The sequence below is a fragment of the Halichoeres trimaculatus genome, unplaced genomic scaffold, assembly GCF_033239565.1.
Source record: "Halichoeres trimaculatus isolate MK-OKI-2021-1 unplaced genomic scaffold, fHalTri1.1 fHalTri1_scaffold_2, whole genome shotgun sequence".
NCBI lineage: Eukaryota > Metazoa > Chordata > Actinopteri > Labriformes > Labridae > Halichoeres > Halichoeres trimaculatus.
Genome location: NW_027437180.1, coordinates 16,822,837 through 16,842,623, shown reverse-complemented (window position 1 = coordinate 16,842,623; position 19,787 = coordinate 16,822,837). Strand labels below are relative to the sequence as shown.

The window sequence follows — 19,787 nt, the reverse complement described above, 5'->3', positions numbered from 1 at the left end:
TGACATCAACTCCTGGTTAGAATCAAATTTCCTCAAACTCAACAGTTCCAAAACAGACATCCTCATCATAGGTCCACATTCCCTCACCTCCGCAGCCAAAGACTTCCACCTCACCTTCAACAGCACCACCCTTTCACCCGCACCCTACTGCCGTAACCTTGGAGTCATCTTGGACAGTTCCCTTAATTTCAACCAGCACATAAAATCAGTAACAAAAACAGCTTTCCACCACCTCAAAAATATCGCCCGCCTTCGCCCCTCTCTCTCCTTCCCTGCAGCCGAAACCCTCATCCACGCTTTCATCACCTCACGCATTGACTACTGCAATAGCATACTCTACGGCTCACCATCCACCCTCCTCAATAAACTTCAGTACATCCAGAACTCCGCCGCTCGCCTCCTCACTCACACCCGTTCCCGAGAACACATCACCCCCATCCTTCACAACCTGCACTGGCTCCCTATCCCATTCCGCATCACATTCAAAATCCTTCTGCTTACCTACAAAGCCCTCCATAACCAGGCCCCCCCATACCTCACCAACATGCTCCACCCCTACATCCCTTCCCGTCCCCTCCGCTCCTCGGATTCTAACCTCCTCACCGTCCCTAGGACCAAGCACCGAACCTGGGGGGACAGAGCCTTTTCAGTTGCCGCCCCCTCTCTCTGGAACTCACTCCCTCAAAACATCCGCAACTCCACTGACCTCACCATCTTCAAATCCAGTTTAAAAACACACCTCTTCCGCACTGCTTTCAACCAGTAATCCACAGTCCCTCCTCAACGCTCTATGTTTTTACCTTTGCACTGTAACCTTCCGTTTTTATCTGTTTTCTGTTGTTCACGTGTCTTTTATCTGCACTTTTAACTTTTTATGTAAAGCGACTTTGAGTTTTTTTGAAAAGCGCTCTATAAATAAAATGTATTATTTATTATTACTTCTTTTCCCTGATCTAAAGGAATTCTGATAGTAAAAAGTATCTAAAGCGCCACGTGCAAGTTAAACTTGAAAAGGAGCCGCACATTTCAATTGGCAATCTCTGCAAGTTTCTTCTGTATGGCAAACATGAGTATGACCTCTTGCAAATCAATGTCAAGACTCTGTGAAACTTCACTGACTTCAACAGAAAGAAGTTTGTAAACACCGGGAGGTTGGATAGCAAGAAGGGCTCAGGAGGGAAAAACAAAAGACAAGTCACAAGTCACAAGACAAGGACAGCAAGCAGATCGCAAAGCAGGATTATAACTGATAATCTTTGTGATCCACCAATTTCTGGTTCATTTTAAATGAATTATGTTGTTTTTAAGTGAGTTTATTGTTTAATAAACCATGAAATATTTCATCCTGAACTTTGCTGGGTTACCCTTAACAAACAAGCCTTCAAATGAACAACAAAACTCAAATGAAGATGTTTTCTGTACTATTTTACACTTGAGACAGCACACATACTTGGTGCTGGAGTTAGAACGTAGCTGCAAACATCCTGATTGTTTTATTTCCATTCATGCTAGTAAACCTTTATGATTCTTGAATGATAAAAAAAGCTTTGTTTCAGAGGTTGTCTTCAGATAAACTGTCATGTGATCACTTTTGTGGCACTGAATGTCTCATGGCTTGTTTGTTTCATTGCTGCTGTTTATTTTTTCAGCGCTGCATACACAGGAGACCTTTATGATGTGTTTATGACCAACCTTACCCCCAAAGAGAAGCTTAAACTGAGTCCAGTATTTTGAATGTTTTGTAGGATTTGTTGTGGTTTGAGGATTGACAGTCAGTTCTGCTGCAGCATGAAATCATAACTGTTCATTGTTTTTACAGCTCATGTAACTTCTTTGTTGCTTTAATATATGAAGTTTTCTGTCCTGAAGGCTTCTCTTCCTTCATCAACTACTTTTAAACTTCCTTTGAGTTAGGCATTTGACCCCCCAGCAGATCCTGTGGGGCTCCTCTGCGGTCCCTCTGCTCTGTGGGGTGAGTAGAGGTTTTAAAGAGGAGAGGAGTTTGCTGTAGTGAGGAAAACAAAGGCCATACAGGCTGAAATCAGAGATAGAAGAATGTGTAGATTGTGTTTGTGTGTGGATGGACGAAGTGTTCCTCCTGTCAGGCGGCTTGAGGAGAGCCAGGTGAGGCCTGGGGGAGGAGTGTGGGGACAAGAGGGCAGGTCAGAGGCTCTGCTGCGCTGTAAATACTCTGCATGGTGGAGGAGCACAGGAGGTCAAACAGCACGTCGACAGCTCAGACTTCCTCTGCTGTGACGACAGGATTAGACTCAGGTCAGAGTCTGAACCTCCAGAGATTTTGTTTTGAAATGTGTTAATGGGGAAATTGCGTACTTTTGAAACCCAGGGGTAGGGGAATGCATGTGGTCAGCACAGTGGTACAGATGCCACACATGTCTTCTTCAAATCAAGGCAAAGACTTTCCTCTGAATGTACAACAGATCTGTCCAGTTTATTTCCCAACCAGGGGCGTATATAGTCGTTTAGCCCTCCGCCAGTGTAACTCATCTTCCTCATAGCTAGACTGGCCTTCGCTGGGTCCACTGTCTCTTTCCGAGAATCAAGACATGAGACAGTGCTAATCTTGTACATGGTAACTTAACACAACTAAATGCATTTCCTCAAGTTCTGTATTTTGGTTTGATTTTGAAAAAAAGTGAATACATAATTTAGTCCACTTTGTCCTGGATTTGAAATCTTTTATGGTCTATTGACCGCTTATTTGTCCCACAGTGGGGAATTTACAGAGTAACAGTAACAAGAAAGTATGAAGTGAAAAACATTACAATAGGTAAATATTGAAAAAAATAATGTAGTAAAGAAAAATATGTAAATATCAAGCACAACATAAAACTGGAGAAAAATCTACTGAAAGAGGTGATATTTACAGTTACCATACTTTTTGATACTATTATTTTAAAGTTAATGTAGTTGTATTTGACCCCCTGTCCAGTGAGTTATGTATCCAAAAAAGAGATTTTATACAATAATGTTTATCACCAACTCAAAAAGTTTGATTTTGAGAAAATTATCCTGTTTCCTGGGCTAGATAGAGTCCTTGAAAGTCCAAAAAGTCTGATATGTTTATCTCAGATCTCAGAGCAACATTGTTTTTATTTTCGTCTTGATTGAAAATAAGAAAAATAAAATGGGTTAAAAAGTGTTTTACCACTTTCTTCCTGAATCAAATTTTCAGATGTGTTGTAACGTGGAAAAGTCCATTGAATAAGAAGGGAGGGGGAGTACCCAAAACCATCATTAGAGATTAAGCCTTTTGGTGTATTTTGAAGCATGTGAAGTAAGCTTTTGAAAAAATAAATGCTTTCAATTGAAGAGAACTTCATTAATCAGTTTTTAAGAGATACTTTGGGGGCCCCTGGGAATCTTGGGGCCCCAGGCAACTGCCTGTGTTTGCCTAATTGTAGCTACGCCCCTGTTCCCAGCTTGCCTCAAATTTGCTGGATGGGGTTGAGGTCCAGACTTTGAGGGCATCAGTTCATCATTTTCAATAGACCATCAGATTCTGTTAATCCCAGGTAGCTCTGACAATGGTCCAAAAATATTCAGGGTCATTGTCATGAAAAATAAATCCAAGCTCAATAGAGCGACTCCAAGATTGTACACAGTGCCTCACCAGTTTGTTGTAATGTATTTTCTTATCTCCAATGCAATCGGTTTCACTCAGTCATACGTTCCTGAGGCTGAAACAGCGTCTCAAACCGTAATACTGACCCCACATGTTTAACTGTTAATAGGACACACTCATTTTTATATCTCCCCCTCCCTCCTTCCCACCACCCACTGAACATACACTCTGCTTGTTGTCAAACTGTTCGAACTTGGACTTATCTATCCACAACACTTCACACTAAATTTCCTTTGTCCATTTCTTGTGTTTTATTACAAATTGAAGGCATTTTCCTTAATTTTTCTCTCTCAGTCATGGTTTCTTTGCTGCTATTCTACCAACAAGTCCTTTCTCTTCCAGTTTTTGGTTTCTGATGCACAATTCTTGAAGACCCTGTTGCACCATTAGTCATTGTGGTGTTGATCTTGTCACGTCGTTCTGCTGAGGACATTCTTCTGCCCTTAGGACTGAGAATTTTGAGATACTTCAATTGTCTGGCTGATTTTTTTTTTCTACCTCTCCCTAGCTCTTTCTTAGACCTAAGCCATATGTTCAAAAAGCAACATGTGCTGCAAGACTACTTCCAGAGGCTTTGACTTTATACCAGTTGGTGGAGTGGCCTTTGTGACAAATCCCTGATGTTTACTAGATGATAAGGAAAGGCCTTGTACATCCAAAAGTATTACAAAGCTGTGTCTTCAGACTTATCAAGATCTGTTAAATAATGACAATGATAATACCAGTAATTTGTCTTACTTTGTGAAGGAACATGTTGGGTGGCATTGACAGTGAATTAAGCTAAACTTTTTTTTTTTAATAAGGGTATCGTTTTAAGGGTTTTTTAATGGGGGAAAACAATCTGAAACCTCTTAATTATGCTAAGTGTTCTATAGGTAAATGTGAGTATCAGCAAATAAATTTAATACATTTGACCCTTAACATGATTTTACACCATGCACACAGTTAGACATAAAGCAATCACAAATGTATAAAGACTCTCATTTTCACAGGGATAATGTGTGTGTGTGTGTGTGTGTGTGTGTGTGTGTGTGTGTGTGTGTGTGTGTGTGTGTGTGTGTGTGTGTGTGTGTGTGTGTGTGTGTGTGTGTGTGTGTGTGTGTGAGAGAGAGAGAGAGAAGGATGACGGGGTGGGTGGGTATTTTTTCTCCATGTGTGTATGTGAGGTGGGGTTGTGTGAGGGAGTCTGTGTTTCGGTATTTCTCGAAATGCGTTACATAGCTCAGGCTGCGTGGGGGAATGTGACGAGTCAGTAACATGCTTGCTGTCCTGACTGTTTTCTCACGGGAAAACCGCCCGAGAAACCAAACAGGCGTTTAGCGCACACGTGTGACTGTTTGTTGAGTCAGAGTCTCTCCTTTTTCCAACTATTGATATAACTTATTAATGATGCCAGATTAAGGGATAGGCCCAGCAACGAAGTCCTGGGTGAATCCGTGCAGTTATGTTCATCTTATGTGCGTGTTTGTGCTATAGGCTGCCTTTAAACCCGTTCTCTGAAGAGTGTGTTGTCTGAACCTCACTGCATTAGCTCTGGTGGGGTTACTGTAGGGTGATGTTGTTCCAAACCTGCATGTTGCTCTAATTTTCCTTCTCATAATTTGATCCATCTGGTTATGAAGCTAATAAACTAACACACACAAGCTTGGAAAAAAGACTTGGCTTTGAGGACTCCAATTCTTTTAAAGTAGGTCAAAGTTTCTTTATATTTTTGTGACATTTTAATACTTGTGATTTTTGTACATTGGGAAGTTATAAATCGTGCTTTATAACATTTTAAATAATCAGTTTATTGTTGAAAATCAAGACATGTCACCCATAAACAGAATCACGAGCTCTTCATTCTGTCTATTCTCCTACCAACGTTAACTTCCTCACTTTATAGTAATATTAGGCTAAAATGAGAGCACGAGGCCTCTCTGCACACATCTTTCAGTGGGAGTGTGTGGGAGTGGTTTGGAGCGAGCGCTCGCGTGTCATTCAAACGGACTTAGCTCCTGGCACGCGCCCCTGCTGACGCCGCGCGCAGAGCTGAGGTTGTGTCTGACGGTGCTGTTGTCCTGCTCTGCTGCGCGCGCTCACTGCCCTTTGCCGAGCCTCTTGTCAGGATGTTTTCCGCCTCAGACGCAGCCTCTGGGTGATCCTGCCATGTAGCATGCGCGTGCTGTGAGGAGCTCCGGGGAAGCCTTTCTGGATCGTGTAGCTCGGGAGCAGCAGAGCGCGCGGCTTGCTGGTCTGCTGTGCGGGATCCGGGGAACACCGGGGCGGACGGGCCACCATGCTCCAGCTATGGGCTGCGCACTGGATCACGGCTATGTTCCTGTGCGGGGCGGCGGCGCAGTACTCCAGCGACGAGTGTAGCTGGAGAGGAAGGTGAGGGAACTTCTGATCATCTTTCCACACAGTAACTGCACTCATTGAACAATCGATCACTATTATCGATGATGTGCCGGAGAAAGCACATTAGCAAAGAACCCAGAAACATTCTAGGCATGTTTTAATCACATTTTCTCAAAAGCAGACCATGCAGCTTTTGTCAGTGATTCTTTATTTCCACGCATTCTTTGATTTATAAATATTACATTTTGTGGAAAGTCATGCAAAAAACATCCTTTCATCCTGTGGGGGAGAGGGAGTGTCTGTGAATTGGGTTTTGGTGCCTTACACGGGATTTAAGCACAGAGGAACACTGAGAATGATGGTTGTTTATTAGAGATGATATGTTCTTCCTGAGAGGGTCAGTGAAAGGTTGAAGAAAAATTAGGGAGTTTAATTCTCTGGTCCATGTTCAATGAGTTCAGGACATGTTTGGCAGCATGAGTTGCTTGTGGTAACTGTTCAGAAATAATGTGACATCAGAAGTCAGTAAATCAAATGAAAATCTTAATTAAAATCTCTCTTTTATCTGAATGGCTTTTCTCAGAGTGGAAAATGACTCACAACACAACTGAAACCAATTAGATGTGGACAGGAGGTGCTGTATTAGACATATAAGTCATATTTTACAGGTTACCCACATTATGCATGACTCTGGATATGGTCCCTTTAAGATTTCTGGAATGTATGACCACATTCATGTTTCAGCTCCAGTTCTTATCTAAAGTCAATACCGGCACACGGCCCCTTTGATCACTCCTTCAAGTCCCCAAGTCATAAAAAATGAAAGCCTGAGCTCCGCACCCTGTGCTGTAAAGTTTACCAGCCTCAGACTTCTAACGACTTAATAGCCCAATCAGTTCCTGGTGTTGAGGTAGCTTATGCACATCAGAAGCAAGCAACCACATCCGTCTGAAGTGGGAGATTTGTTGGCAGGCAGCTGCACCAACGTTATTCTGAATCAGTGATGGATTATCTGCACCATGTGTTGCTTAAACTCCACAGACCCTTTGAGATTTTTGTGCGTCTGCATGGAAAGTTTTAGCAGACTAACTCTCAAGAGTCCTCACTGCTCTGATTTCTGATCAACTCGATGTCTTTTTGACATCTGATCCTGTGCAGCATCATACCTAATATCAAAATCACGAAGTCAGTGCGTGTATTCTTTCTGCAGTGGGTTAAGCCATGAGTCTCATCGCAGAGATGTGGAGCAGATCTATCTCCGCTGCTCTCAAGGTTCTCTGGAGTGGCTCTACCCCACTGGAGCCATCATTGTCAACCTGCGGCCAAACACAGAGCCATCATCAGGACGCACGGCAGATCTCCAAGTCTGCATCAAACCCCACACATACTCCAAGGTAGACTTCCAAAAAACATTTTGAATTAAAAGTTAAACTTTCAGCCATGACCTTTTCAGTGTCAAATACTGTATTTATTCATGTTCAGGGCTCGAATATGTATCTGGAGCGTGCTGGAGATCTGACACTGCTGCTGACAGAGAAGGACCAGGCTGAGGGCACGGTTCACTGCTTCAGCCTCACAGAGGGGGCTCTCTTTGTGGAAGCTGAGCCTCAAACGGACATCAGCCGCAGGATCACAGCTTTCCAATACGAGCTGGTCCCCAGTCAGAGGCCTGGAGCGCACATGTACCCATATCTGCACCCTGGTTTAGGTGAGAAGAAGCATGCTTCACAGACTGTTTGCTTTCTGGGTTCCATGTAAGGTACAGAGACAGAGCCTTCTCGGCTTGAACAAAGGGAGTTTGTATTTTGTAGCTCTTATTAATAACCTCTGAGACTTGTGCCACCAGAAAACTCATTTTGCCTCGTGATTTTCCGAGCAAACAGCAGAACAGAATGTTGTTTTCCGCTTGCTTTTGAAATTTTCACATCTCAGTTTCACAGTGGGTCATTACGCAGAGAGCATTTCTAATTTTAGTTTTCTTTCGGTACAAATCTCAGGCCATCATATTGCTGCCTTTGATTAACAAATTTAGTGAATAACCAGCTGTTAAATCACACCACACAAATTTATCACGCATTAAAGATCTTATTTGCAATGGAGCAGTGAACAAGAGCTGCATCTACACTCATCCAGCTTCACCTCAATTTAATCATGGATAGAAGGTGAGTTAGAGGAAAATATGACAGGTGTCTGAGGGTGAGACACTCAAGTGTTGGATGTAAACACTTGAGTACTCTCAAATTGTAGAAAATAAAGTATTATCAAAAGTAAAACCAAAATATCACCTTAAAATATGTTGACATATTTGACTTCACATTGAGGGGCCGTTGACACGACAAGGGTTTTAAAGTGATACGCAAAAGTATTGTTGCGTTCTGGCATCTTAGCCGACCTAAAATGCAAACTTTTGAAAACGGCCTCCAAAGTGGAATTTTTCAGAAATGCTCCTGAAATCGTTGCTGTGTAAACAGTAAGCTGGCGTTTTCAGTGGAAACGCTGACATCACGCTCCACCTCACGCAAGCGCACACAGCTGTACAACAGTGCCGTTGCCACCATCGTCGTGGACTACCATGTTGTGCTTGTGCTGCTCAATCTGCTGAATCTGCTGACTGTCTTTATACAAAATGTGCATCTGTTGCTCCACTTTTGCACTTAGTATTCACCAATACACCAGATGATCGGCTCAACTCTACTTCGATGGAGATCAACCAAAAGCCGCTTCTGGACAAGACAGTTATAGCGCCAACTACAGGCCTGGCGTGCTTACTACAGCGTTTTCAGTCCCTCTGTGTTTCTGTGTAAATGCAGTTTTTTTTTTCACTGCCTTTTAGCGTTTTCGGATAAAATGTTGTCACGTAAACGGGGCCTTAACTTCCCAATAAAATGGCGTGGGTGCGCCTCTAAGAGGAACTGATTCTTGTGTCATCGTCCTAATTTGCATAATTTTCATGGGACTTCTGTCCTTGGTGGAAACACAGACAAGGCTGGCCAGAGGAACCATTCAGTACTTGGAACTTTTTAGGAAAAAAAAATAAAAACTTTATTTTGCACTCAGTCACCAGGGGAGTACCAAAAGTTGTGTCTTTACTTTTTGGAGCTGTGGCTGAGTGAACCTCTGGAGTACCTGAGTGTTTTACATTTTCATTCTCTACACTTGGGCTTAGAGGTATTTCAGTGAGACAGTTTAACTTTCCTGACTCTAAGGATCTGTCAGCTATGATTGCGAGTTTCTTTGTATATCAATGTTTTAAACAACAGGAGATAAACTTGTACCAAACAAAGGCTGCTCTGACAGAAAGTGAAGGTGACAACAGGCCACATTACTCTTTCACTTCGGTTTCTTTCTCTCACCAACATGCTGCCCCTCTTTCACACCCTCTCCTCCCCCACTTCCTTACTTCAACACTCCCCTGTCTCTGCCAGCCTTATGAAAACAAGCAGGCCAATCAAAAGGTCACACTAGGGTCGAACACAAGTGTCAGCCAATCGTCTCTCAACTGTCAATCAAGTATGGACCTCCCCCGACGTCCAAGGGTGTTTTAGGGAGCCCGACGTAACACAGAATCTGTCTGCTAGAAAGAGAGACCATGGGTGGAGAAGAAGGCAGGACTGCTCTTCTAATGAGTCAAAAAGTGTGTGTGTGTGTGTGTGTGTGTGTGTGTGTGTGTGTGTGTGTGTGTGTGTGTGTGTGTGTGTGTGTGTGTGTGTGTGTGTGTGTGTGTGTGTGTGTGTGTGTGTGTGTCTGAGTGAGCGCTTTATAGCTGTTTTTATAGCTGACAGGGTCAGGGGTTGCTCCTGTGATTACGTCTCCTCCCTCACCTGCTGTCTTCATTCACATACTTTCTGTCTCGTCGGTCTCATAAACACACTCAGGAAAAGGAGGGAACAGGGGTCAGTCTGAGACATCTTACTGGATGATGAGATGCTAATGGAGAGAAATAACATGATATTTAGTGTCTTATGTTAAAATGTCTAATGTTTCTTTTTCATTCCTTCTTTATTTCAGTCACATGTAAACCGTGTTCAGATGAGGAGGTCCTCCTGGCCGTCTGCACCAGTGACTTTGGTAAACACATGCACACACAACTGTTCGTCTAACTCTGTTAAAAGGACACAAATATAACCCACAAGTAGCTCCTGACTTCTTTTTTCAACATTTTATATGGGTATATGTAAGCCATAAAAAAAACATGCTCCTGACATTTGCAAAGCTCAGTGATGGCTGCATAAAGTGTTCCTGCTCTATCAGCTAAATTCAGCTAGAAGGCATCTAGCTCCAGCTGCATCACCTGGGTGACATCCTTTTATCCCATTTTTAGAGCTTCAGTTTGAAACTCTTTGTCTTTTGTCCATTTGTGGATAAAGCAGAGCCTTTTGTTTCTTAGCACCATTTTACTGTATCATAGACAGTAAAGAGAGTAAATCCTAATCTCAGTGGCATCACTCATCACTGCAAAAACTTAAATCAAAACAAATGTTTCAGTCTTGATTTAGTTTTAAGTCTTGATTGTATATATTGTCTTATTAGACTGACAGTGAGCCACATTCTTATGACAAGTCAGAGGATAAAAAGAGGCTTGTTCTGCCCCTAGATGGTTAAAAAATCTGCTAAAGAGGTTAGGCAAATCTGCAGTCTTTTAGTTTCTTGTCTGAAGACACATATTAGTGTTATCTTAGGAAATCTAACCAGCTAATTTTTCCACAATTCACCCCTTTGTCAGGTGTTTTCAGATTTTTTTTCATTTAACATCTTGAAAAACGACATTTTTTTCTGGATTTGTGAAGTGAATGTGGCTCATAGTCTAATCAGCTGGGATAGGCTCCAGCCACCTGTAACCCTGAACAGGATAAGGGGTGTAGAAGATGGATGGATGGATGGATGGATGGATGGATGGATGGATGGATGGATGGATGGATGGATGGATGGATGGATGGATGGATGGATGGATGGATGGATAATATTTTAAAAGAAAAAAAATGAGACTCAATCACAAACTTAGCTCTCAGTTTTGCAGTGATTGGTTCCTGAAGCAGGGTTTTTTAGTCTGATAGGTGGTCCTGTATGGTGGGCATTTAGCCTCTTGGCAAACAGCTACAATACTCTATGTCTGTCATCTAAGGCAGACAACCCCTGACTTATGCCTCATTGAACAAAACTTTTAGCCCTATTATCTTAAAATAATGTGGTCCTTCTAGTATGTGCACAGTGTTTCCAGTGATTTTGGAAATTAAGACGCATACAGTTTTATTTTATGTTTTGTTTTGTTTAGTTTATTTTCTACTCTTTATATTGAGGCCTGTCTAGTTTCCTGAGCTTTTGGAGCCACTCTCAAGCCTTGAGACACTGCAGTTTCTACAACTTCTGACTTCTTCTTTTTTTGAAACAAAAAAAAAACATGAAAACAACAAGAAAAATGTGCTTTGTTTATGTAAAAAAAAAAACATTGAGTCTGTAAAACAAGACTGAAATAATTGAAGAAAGGTGTACTAATAGTTGTATTAATAATTTCAGACTTTTTTAACTCCAGCACAAATTCAGATTTTGAACAGAAAGGTTTTGTCTTTGTTAAAGAACATTCAGAGTGTTCACCCATTGGATGAAAATGTCTATGACTCATTGTTTGAATCTCCATCTCTATTCCTGTTCCTGTTCCTGTAGCTGGCAGTGGCGTCTTCAAAGGTGTGTCGTCAGGTACGAACGACCACTCTCCTGCTGCTGTGACTCTGAGTCGGCTGTTCCGTCAGAAGAGCAGGGTGTTTGCCTGGAGCGGAGCCAGAGGGCGGCGTTGGAGTGGACGTATCAATGTCTCTGCACAGTGCGGCGTGGACGATCAGGAGGAAGAGTATCTTTTCACCGGCTCTGTTCATTTTGGCGAAGCCTGGCTTGGCTGTGCTCCTCGCTACAAAGACTTCTTGAGGCTGTACAGCAGAGCTCGGGAAGCCGGGACGAACCCATGTGAAATAGACACAGACTGAAAGATGCTCCTATGTTTGTAGAGGTCTGGGAGAAAAATGGAGAGTGGACAGTGATCCGAGCAGAGGAGTGGCTATCATTTTCATTATTAAGCTACTTCTGAACTCTTTCTTAAGACTGTGCAACTATCTGTTGCCTTTCAGCAAAAAAAGACAGTTTGGACTGTTTAAATATTCTAAGACGAAAAGTCTGCCTTTGACTGATTGTTCGTGGTGTGAATTTGAGTGTTTGAGCGCGACTGAGGTGCGGCGTCCGCAGTAATGCGGACTCTGCACAAGTCTGTCGTGGTGAAGAGAGAGCTGAGCCGGAAGGCGAAGCTCTCTGTTTACCGGTCGATCTTCGTTCCCACCCTCACCTATGGTCATGAGCTTTGGGTAGTGACCGAAAGAACAAGATCGCGGGTACAAGCGGCCGAAATGAGCTTCCTCCGTAGGGTGGCCGGGCTCTCCCTTAGAGATAGGGTGAGAAGCTCGGCTATCCGGGAGGAGCTCGGAGTAGAGCCGCTACTCCTCCGTGTTGAGAGGAGCCAGATGAGGTGGCTCGGGCATCTGATGAGGATGCCTCCCGGACGCCTCCCTGGTGAGGTGTTCAGGGCACGTCCCACTGGGAGGAGACCCCAGGGCAGACCCAGGACACGCTGGAGAGACTACATCTCTCGGCTGGCCAGGGAACATCTTGGGATCCTCCCGGAAGAGCTAGATGAAGTGGCTAGGGAGAAGGAAGTCTGGGCTTCCCTGCTTAGGCTGCTGCCCCCGCGACCCGACCCCGGATAAGCGGAAGAAGATGGATGGATGGATGAGCGCGACTGAGACTATGAGTGAATGAAAAATGAGCTTAAATTAATTTTTTTAACTTGTTTATTTTTTTCTGCTTTTGTGATCATTCTTGAAATGAAAGTTTGCTTTGTAAAAAGCTATCTGTAAAATTTAGGAGTCTTCTGACAGAAGTGTACAGTATGCAGCTCTGTGAGTCTTTATCTACTGTGTATGTACATGTGTGTGTGAGTGTGTGTGTGGGTGTGTACAGGCGTAAGTTTTGCTTATGAGTTTGAATGGTCTTATTAGTTCCAGAAAATAAAAACACATATTTTAGCTTTTCTGTTTAACTCACAGTTCATGGTAGTCCTGTTCCGACAGTCTTCTGTTGTTAGATGTATGTCTCCTTAAAGACTACTATCCTCTCCATAAGGGTCATATCTTGTTTGGCGCAAAGAAGCTGCATGTGGTCAGTTCACAGATAATCAACAACAAACATGCCTGAACTTAATATGAGGTCAAAAAAACTGAAGTACTAGAAGTTGCCAGCCTCTGTATTTGCTCACATGGACGGAAACAAAGAGATATTGTCCACTGAGCTACCAAATAGAAAAAAGCCATTATGAGTGTTCAGTGAGCATTATCTGGCAGGAGAGCAGCAGTGCGTCAGTGCTGGCGTAGCTGCTTCCTTTAGGGCTTTGAGGAGCCACTGTTCTGGTTGGCGTCTTCTGCTCCTGTGTGCGTTCACAGCTGAGAGAGGGAGAGAAATGCAAAATAAGCAATTATATTTTCATACAAAGCCAGACAGATCATCTGGTTCAGATGATAAATGTGCTCTTTGTAAAGCTGATGCTTTCGGCTTGAGTTGGCATACCAGCTTAAAGCTTTGAGTACATTCCAACATCATCTCTTTTTATAATGTCCCATCAGGAAAATCAACACTTGAGCTACAATCATGGGGTGGCAGTAGTCCGCTGGTAGCCAAGAAGCCGTTGATTGAGATTTTAAAGGTTTATTGTTTATTGTTTAAAAGGATCCCAATTAGCTGCCACCATGGTGACAAGCTAATCTTCCTGTGGCCCACACAGAAAGACAACACAAAACATTTTACACCACGCACATGATAGTTACAACTAACATAGCTTACAATGCAGATCTTAAGTCTTAAAACATTTTAGACATCATTTCAACAAACATCATCAGATATTTGTAAGATTAGTTATTTTCACAAGCACATGCCAAGGTGTTCAGGTATTTAGGTTGTGCCTTCTCAGGTGGTGCTTGAAAGATGACTTGTGATTCAGTTTACGTATGCTCAGGGGACAATTATTCCAATAATTGATGGCACGATAAGTAATCGTCCTCTTTGAGGCATTTGACTTCAACAAGGTCTGGCCATCATCAGCTGACATGGTAAAATGTGAAAGAAGCTGACTGCATCTGACAATTTGTTTGTAGAGAAAAACAGGTTGAGTAGAAAAGACAGCGTTAATGAAAAATTTAACCGTGTTAAAAACAAGTCTGTTCTCCACAGTTAACCGTAAAAGTTGACGGTGCATACTGACAGTGTTTGTTCTTATCGGACAATGTGAGACCAACCTGGCAACTCTGTTCTGGGCAGTTTGCAATTTCTCGAGTTGGCCCTCAGATGAAGAGGACCACGCATCAAGAAAGAGACATAAAACAGACATTTCCTCACCACAGCAATACCACTACTCATCCTCTTCACGCTAGTATCAATGTGTTCTGCCCATGGACTGTATATAGAGTGGACAGTGTGGCACCGCCATATACCATTGTACGGTTTTGAAGCCAAAATACCCCCGTCACAGGCGCCACCATTGAAGCTGTTGTGCAGCCAGAGTCTGCGCAGTAGAGACTGTGAGGGATTCTGGGAGAATCTGAGTGGAGCTGGGTGACAAAAATGATTATTATTTTTTTCTTTCGAGAGTCTAATCACTTCTTGACTCTATCTCCCGACACATTTTACAATGCTCCCCAAAAAATACACAAGAACAGCAGCTGTCAATCACGTTAAACGATACGTAAAACCTAGTTTTTAATTTCTTATAACCATAGACTGTATAAAACATTGATGTAATCAAATTTCAGTTTCTGAAATGGAATATGAAGCACATCGGCTATAGCAGCCATATTGGTAGTGGTAAGGGCTTCACGTACAGCTATAGGGCGCCTGTCAGTCATGTGACCTTGAGCTGTGCCTCTGATTTGGCGAGCTTGCGATCTTAATATTCTCTAAACGGCCGAGTTGGAAAAAAATTCCCCCCAGTACAGTGTGTGCCGATAGTGATATTAACGACTCAGACAGGAGACGATTTTTGACCGATGATTTTGATTTTATAAATGGGTTAATTTCTGCTTTGTAAAAGTTTTTTTTTTTGGCATGGTGTGTTTGTGACTTCCAGTACTTCCAGAGCGGACACTCAAAAAACAGCAGATTTTAGCACTTCCGCATTGTCTCATATGCTTAGGCCTTTTCAGAAAAACAGAGGACTTGAATACAAGACAGCCAAATGATATCTTCAGATAACCACAGCAATTGGACGTGAGAAACATTTCTACAAGATGTATTTAAGTTTGACCACAGCCTATCTGGAATGACTGGACGCCCAGATTTTTTTTACCTATACTGCAGCCAGCCACCAGGGGGAGCAGTTTTTGTGGCGCCCTCACTTTGAGCAAGATGAAGTCCCTTTTTTTTTTACAGTCAATGGTTCTGCCCATGACAGCTGGCTATCAATTGTTGGGACCAGTAACTTCACTTTTCTCAGACAAACACATACTCATTTTTGGTCTAGATGACACTTCATGACTTGATCCCAAGATGACTTTGTTTTCGAGATGTTGAGTACCAACTTATTCTGTTTTATCCATTCGGACACCATATTTAATTCTGCTGATAAAACTTTTTCCAGTTCTCTGATTGTTTTGCTGCATAATTCATTGTTGAATCATCAGTATACATTTGTACAGTGGCTTTACATAAAACTAACAGTAAATCATTTGTGAAGATGGCATATAAGAGTGGTCCCAGGCAGGCATGATAAACATACGGTTGTCACAGGGCTTAAGGTGTTGCTTAATGACAGTCTAAACCGACTGATGTTACATCCTGGAGCAGAAGTTACAGGACTGATACAGTTTACTCTGTGAGGTTGCCTGTAACAGCATAAATCAAATCAGATGGTCAGGCTTTTGGAGCCTGATGGAGGAGAGCTGGAGGAAAAGGTGGATGTGTGAATGACTGAAGAGGACCGTATTTGCACCTCTCCCTCCGCCTGCTGTCAGCAGTTGTGTGTGTGTGTGTGTGTGTGTGTGTGTGTGTGTGTGTGTGTGTGTGTGTGTGTGTGTGTGTGTGTGTGCGTGTGTGTGTGTGTGTGTGTGTGTGTGTGTGTGTGTGTGTGTGATGCTTTCCCTCTTTCCTCAGGAAGACCAAGAATGTTTGGAATGTCCCAGCCCACACACACACACACACACACACACACACCTCCATCTGCAGAGAGAAACTACTCGTAAGGAAATAACACTCTTAATCCTTTCACACTTCCAAAGTAAGCAGGTCTGTGAAACTACTTTTGTTTGCCACTGCTAACACAGAAAGAAAAAAAAAACACTTAGTTACTGAAAGAATCACGTCCAAGCTCCAGGTTACAGTCCTGTGTTACAGTTTTTGCCCTGACTTTGGGAAATTAAAGCTCAGATAAAAAGAAAATAGGTTGAAATGAAAACAGAGAAGGCTGAAATGTCTTGACTAAAGAGGGAGTTTTTCCTGAGTCACTGTGAATCTAAAAACCACAGGAGGTCCAGGTCGACTTGGTCTCCTTTGTTAAGAAGCAGCCAGAGTACCAACACTCTGCACTTTCAATTACTGCCGACAGGGCTTATTTCATAATGTAAGGAAGCTAATTCCAAGAAACTAGACAGCTTAAACGGTGTAAATTTACCCTGTGTCCCTTGTCTTTATGGCCTAAATCCAGATGTTTTCGAAATACTTACCACATATGAGTCGTGTTCCTCCACCTGCAGAGAACTGATCAGATGTTCTGGGTTTATAATGGTTAAGACAACGATTTCCACACTAGTGCATCACATTTTGAATCAAGTTTAAAGGCAGTGTATTGTGCTTTTCTATGTTTCAAACATGGCTATAAAGTAACAATGCTGGATGCTTATATTAAATGTCAAAGCACTGCACATTCATAAGTAGAAATCATTGAATTTGTCCGCCAACAGCCCGTAACAGTTTGTTTTAAAAAGCAGCACGAAAACTTCATGAGATCCTCATCTTCTAGCTGGTTCATGACTTGTTGGAGGGACAGGCCTCAAACACCAAGGCCTGCAAATAGTTTTGCCGCCTTACAGGCCTCCACAGGGTTGACTGATCAGATGGAAGAGGGTTTGTGAGGAGAGACAGCAGCTAAAAAGAAATGTTTGGAAAGAGGCTGAAATAAGTAAAAAAAAAAAAAAAAAACAGCATGAGATTAACAGGGGTTTTTAACACTATCATTATACATGTTCTGCAATTGTGCAATGAAAAAACAAGCGACAGCCGAAAACTTACTTTGAAGACATTCTTCCATCTGAGCCCTGGTTTTCCAGTTTCACTTTAAAAAATTCATAAAGATTCATAAAAACAGCCTCATGTGAGGAAGGGAGCTCTGTGGTAACAGATGCAGCTCTTCAGATAGGTACGCAGTACCTCTCATGAGAGGACTCACTTGAAATGGTTCTCTGAAGGAAAAGTCAAGGGCTGTATAGCCTCTATAGTGTGCACTCACACAAACATCAGTTTTTGGGTAGGAATATCTTACGGTTAACTAAATTAAGTGGTAAACCTAGCTGTGCTAGTCCTGTCTTATAAAGGGGCTGAGTTGACCAGCATTTCATCAAAGTTATTTACTTACTGTCCCTTTAAGATGTCTAATACAACTCATACCTGCTATTTCTACAGTATAAATTGATAGTTGATTTTGTGAGACTGCTCCTGTCTGGTTACCAAGATGTAAGACTCTATGCCTTTCATAAATTTTCTTCAAAACCTGCCTTTAGATTGAAAATTCAGTTGTAAAATGATCTCCTAGGAGGGGTATTAAGGTAATGAATTCCAATGACTAAGCTAAGAAGAGTCAGACATAAGGGGAGGCCTCTAGACATAGCTTAAAGGTTTAAGATACACCCTGAAGACTTGAGAGGGTCAGCTATAGATATATATATAACTGTTACTCCCTCACACACCCAGTGCTGTGCATATATGTTTGCGTGTGTGTGTTTGTGTGTATTTGTCTTGGGTTGTACTCTGAGGAGACCATAAGACACGCGTCTTGCACACTGCTGACATGCAAACAGGCCACAGTGCAGAAACCTTACTCTGCGCAGAAACACCTGAGACCCCTTTGGCAGCCCAACCTGGCAACAGCCCAGCTCGCCTTGGCATCCTCGCTAATTCAGGACACACTTATCCCTCTGCTGAGGGGTCTTAAAGTTAACCTTTGGGTGTGAGCGTGTGTAAGATGTGGAAACAGTTTGTGCTGCAGTATGCGAGCAGCACAGCTGAGCGGTCAGCTGGAGTCCAGGGAATGGCTGAGCTCAGGGAAAATCCGGACGCATACTTTCACCCACATATACCACTACTGGCATTTGACAATGCGCTGTCTTGGGTGGGGTCAGTCATTTAAATGGTTGCACTGCGTTTTGGGTTGTCAGTATGACTGGCCTCTACTTGGGATCCAAGGTAAATAAAAAGCACCTAATGGAGCTGTGCCCAGTGAAACCTGTGCCCTGTTTAGACTTAAAATGGAGATCTCTCACTGTGGCTTGTAATTATTGTCATTCCTCTCAATGTTTACAACAAGAGTAGCTGTAAATCATTATGACAAAATGTTGGCTTGATAATGTCGTTAACATATTTAGGGTATGAATAACCTGATTTGTTGCCACGTAGAGCCAACATACTCCAGCTGAGCTCTGTATAAACAGCACATGGCTCACTATCTCATTCAATGTGAAGGAAGAAGGTTGGGAAAAACAAACTGGCTCAACAGCACATCAGAAAACCATAAGGTGTGAACCCTGGCTTTAAATACAGACTTTTTATTGTGCAGTCCTGTGTGTCTTACTTGCTGAAGGAGCTGCTCAAAACTGCTGGAGCCAAGATTTCACCCCTGTGGTTCATGATCTAAACATCTGACACCGGCGTTCAAAGCAAAAAAAGGTACTTTCAGGGCCGCCGAAGCTCTGCATATATGTGAGGGCACTTAAGCCAGTGTTTTTGCCTCTCAAGAGGGCAGTTTATCACATTTTAACCTGACAAGGGAGCAGCTTAGTGTGTTTTGCCAACCAGGAGGGCACTGTTGCACGTGTTTTGGCCCTCATTGTTTTTCAACAATTTGACCCCTAACGCCCCTAATGTTGACCTTTGAAATGAAGAAATATTAGAAGTTAGTTTTCTTGCACATTTGTTTACTTAATTCATTTAACTGTAGTTTTATATGGGTTTTTGTGCAGGGGGGTCACTGGCTGTAAATTTTTTTATTTTATTTTTTTTGGTGTTTCTTTTTTTTTTTTTTTTTTTTTTGATACCCCAGAAAATCATCCTCTCTGTCAAAGTCTGGACAATGTCAGCAGGTATGGCCAGAGATGGCAAAAGTACCTGGATTCTTTACTTGAGTAGAAGTAAAATACATGTGTGAATAAAAACAGCTTGAGTAAAAGTACTAAGTTCTCTACTCGAGTAAAAGCAAAAAATACAGGCTCTGAAGTGTACGCAAAAGTACTTTTAGAAGTAAAAAGTATTCATATTGCAGGATTCACTGACTGTAAACACAGGATCATTTATATGGAATCCTCTTCAGTCATATTATTGTTTGAACAAACACTACCTGCCTAGTGTCCTAATGTACTTGATGAGTGTTCTTGAAGGCCAATAGTTCCTGGTTTAGACAGAAAAACACTTTTTTGAACCGAGGGTTTCACTCTTTCCTCACTGCCCAATGAGAAGAATCAATCTGTTTCATGACATATCTGCAGCTCTTTGATCTCCCTGTAAGACT

General features: G+C 42.4%; 1 protein-coding gene across 1 annotated transcript; it reads left to right on the top strand.

Moving 5' to 3' along the window:
* Positions 1 to 5,682: 5,682 nt before the first annotated feature.
* metrnlb (meteorin like, glial cell differentiation regulator b) lies at positions 5,683 to 15,984 on the top strand. The gene is made up of 6 exons (XM_074695491.1): positions 5,683 to 6,019; positions 7,197 to 7,380; positions 7,469 to 7,694; positions 9,995 to 10,054; positions 11,648 to 12,205; positions 12,773 to 15,984. The coding sequence occupies exons 1-5, from the start codon at positions 5,925 to 5,927 to the stop codon at positions 11,962 to 11,964; spliced, it is 882 nt and encodes a 293-aa protein (XP_074551592.1). The 5' UTR covers positions 5,683 to 5,924; the 3' UTR covers positions 11,965 to 12,205; positions 12,773 to 15,984.
* The last annotated feature ends 3,803 nt before the right edge of the window (positions 15,985 to 19,787 follow it).

What these genes read in the sequence shown, in the direction of transcription:
- metrnlb (XM_074695491.1), top strand. Translation starts at nt 5,925, where the DNA reads ATGCTCCAGCTATGGGCTGCGCACTGGATCACGGCTATGTTCCTGTGC. An exon ending in AACCCCACACATACTCCAAG is followed by an intron (nt 7,381 to 7,468) that starts GTAGACTTCCAA and finishes ATTCATGTTCAG; the next exon opens with GGCTCGAATATGTATCTGGA. An exon ending in ATATCTGCACCCTGGTTTAG is followed by an intron (nt 7,695 to 9,994) that starts GTGAGAAGAAGC and finishes TCTTTATTTCAG; the next exon opens with TCACATGTAAACCGTGTTCA.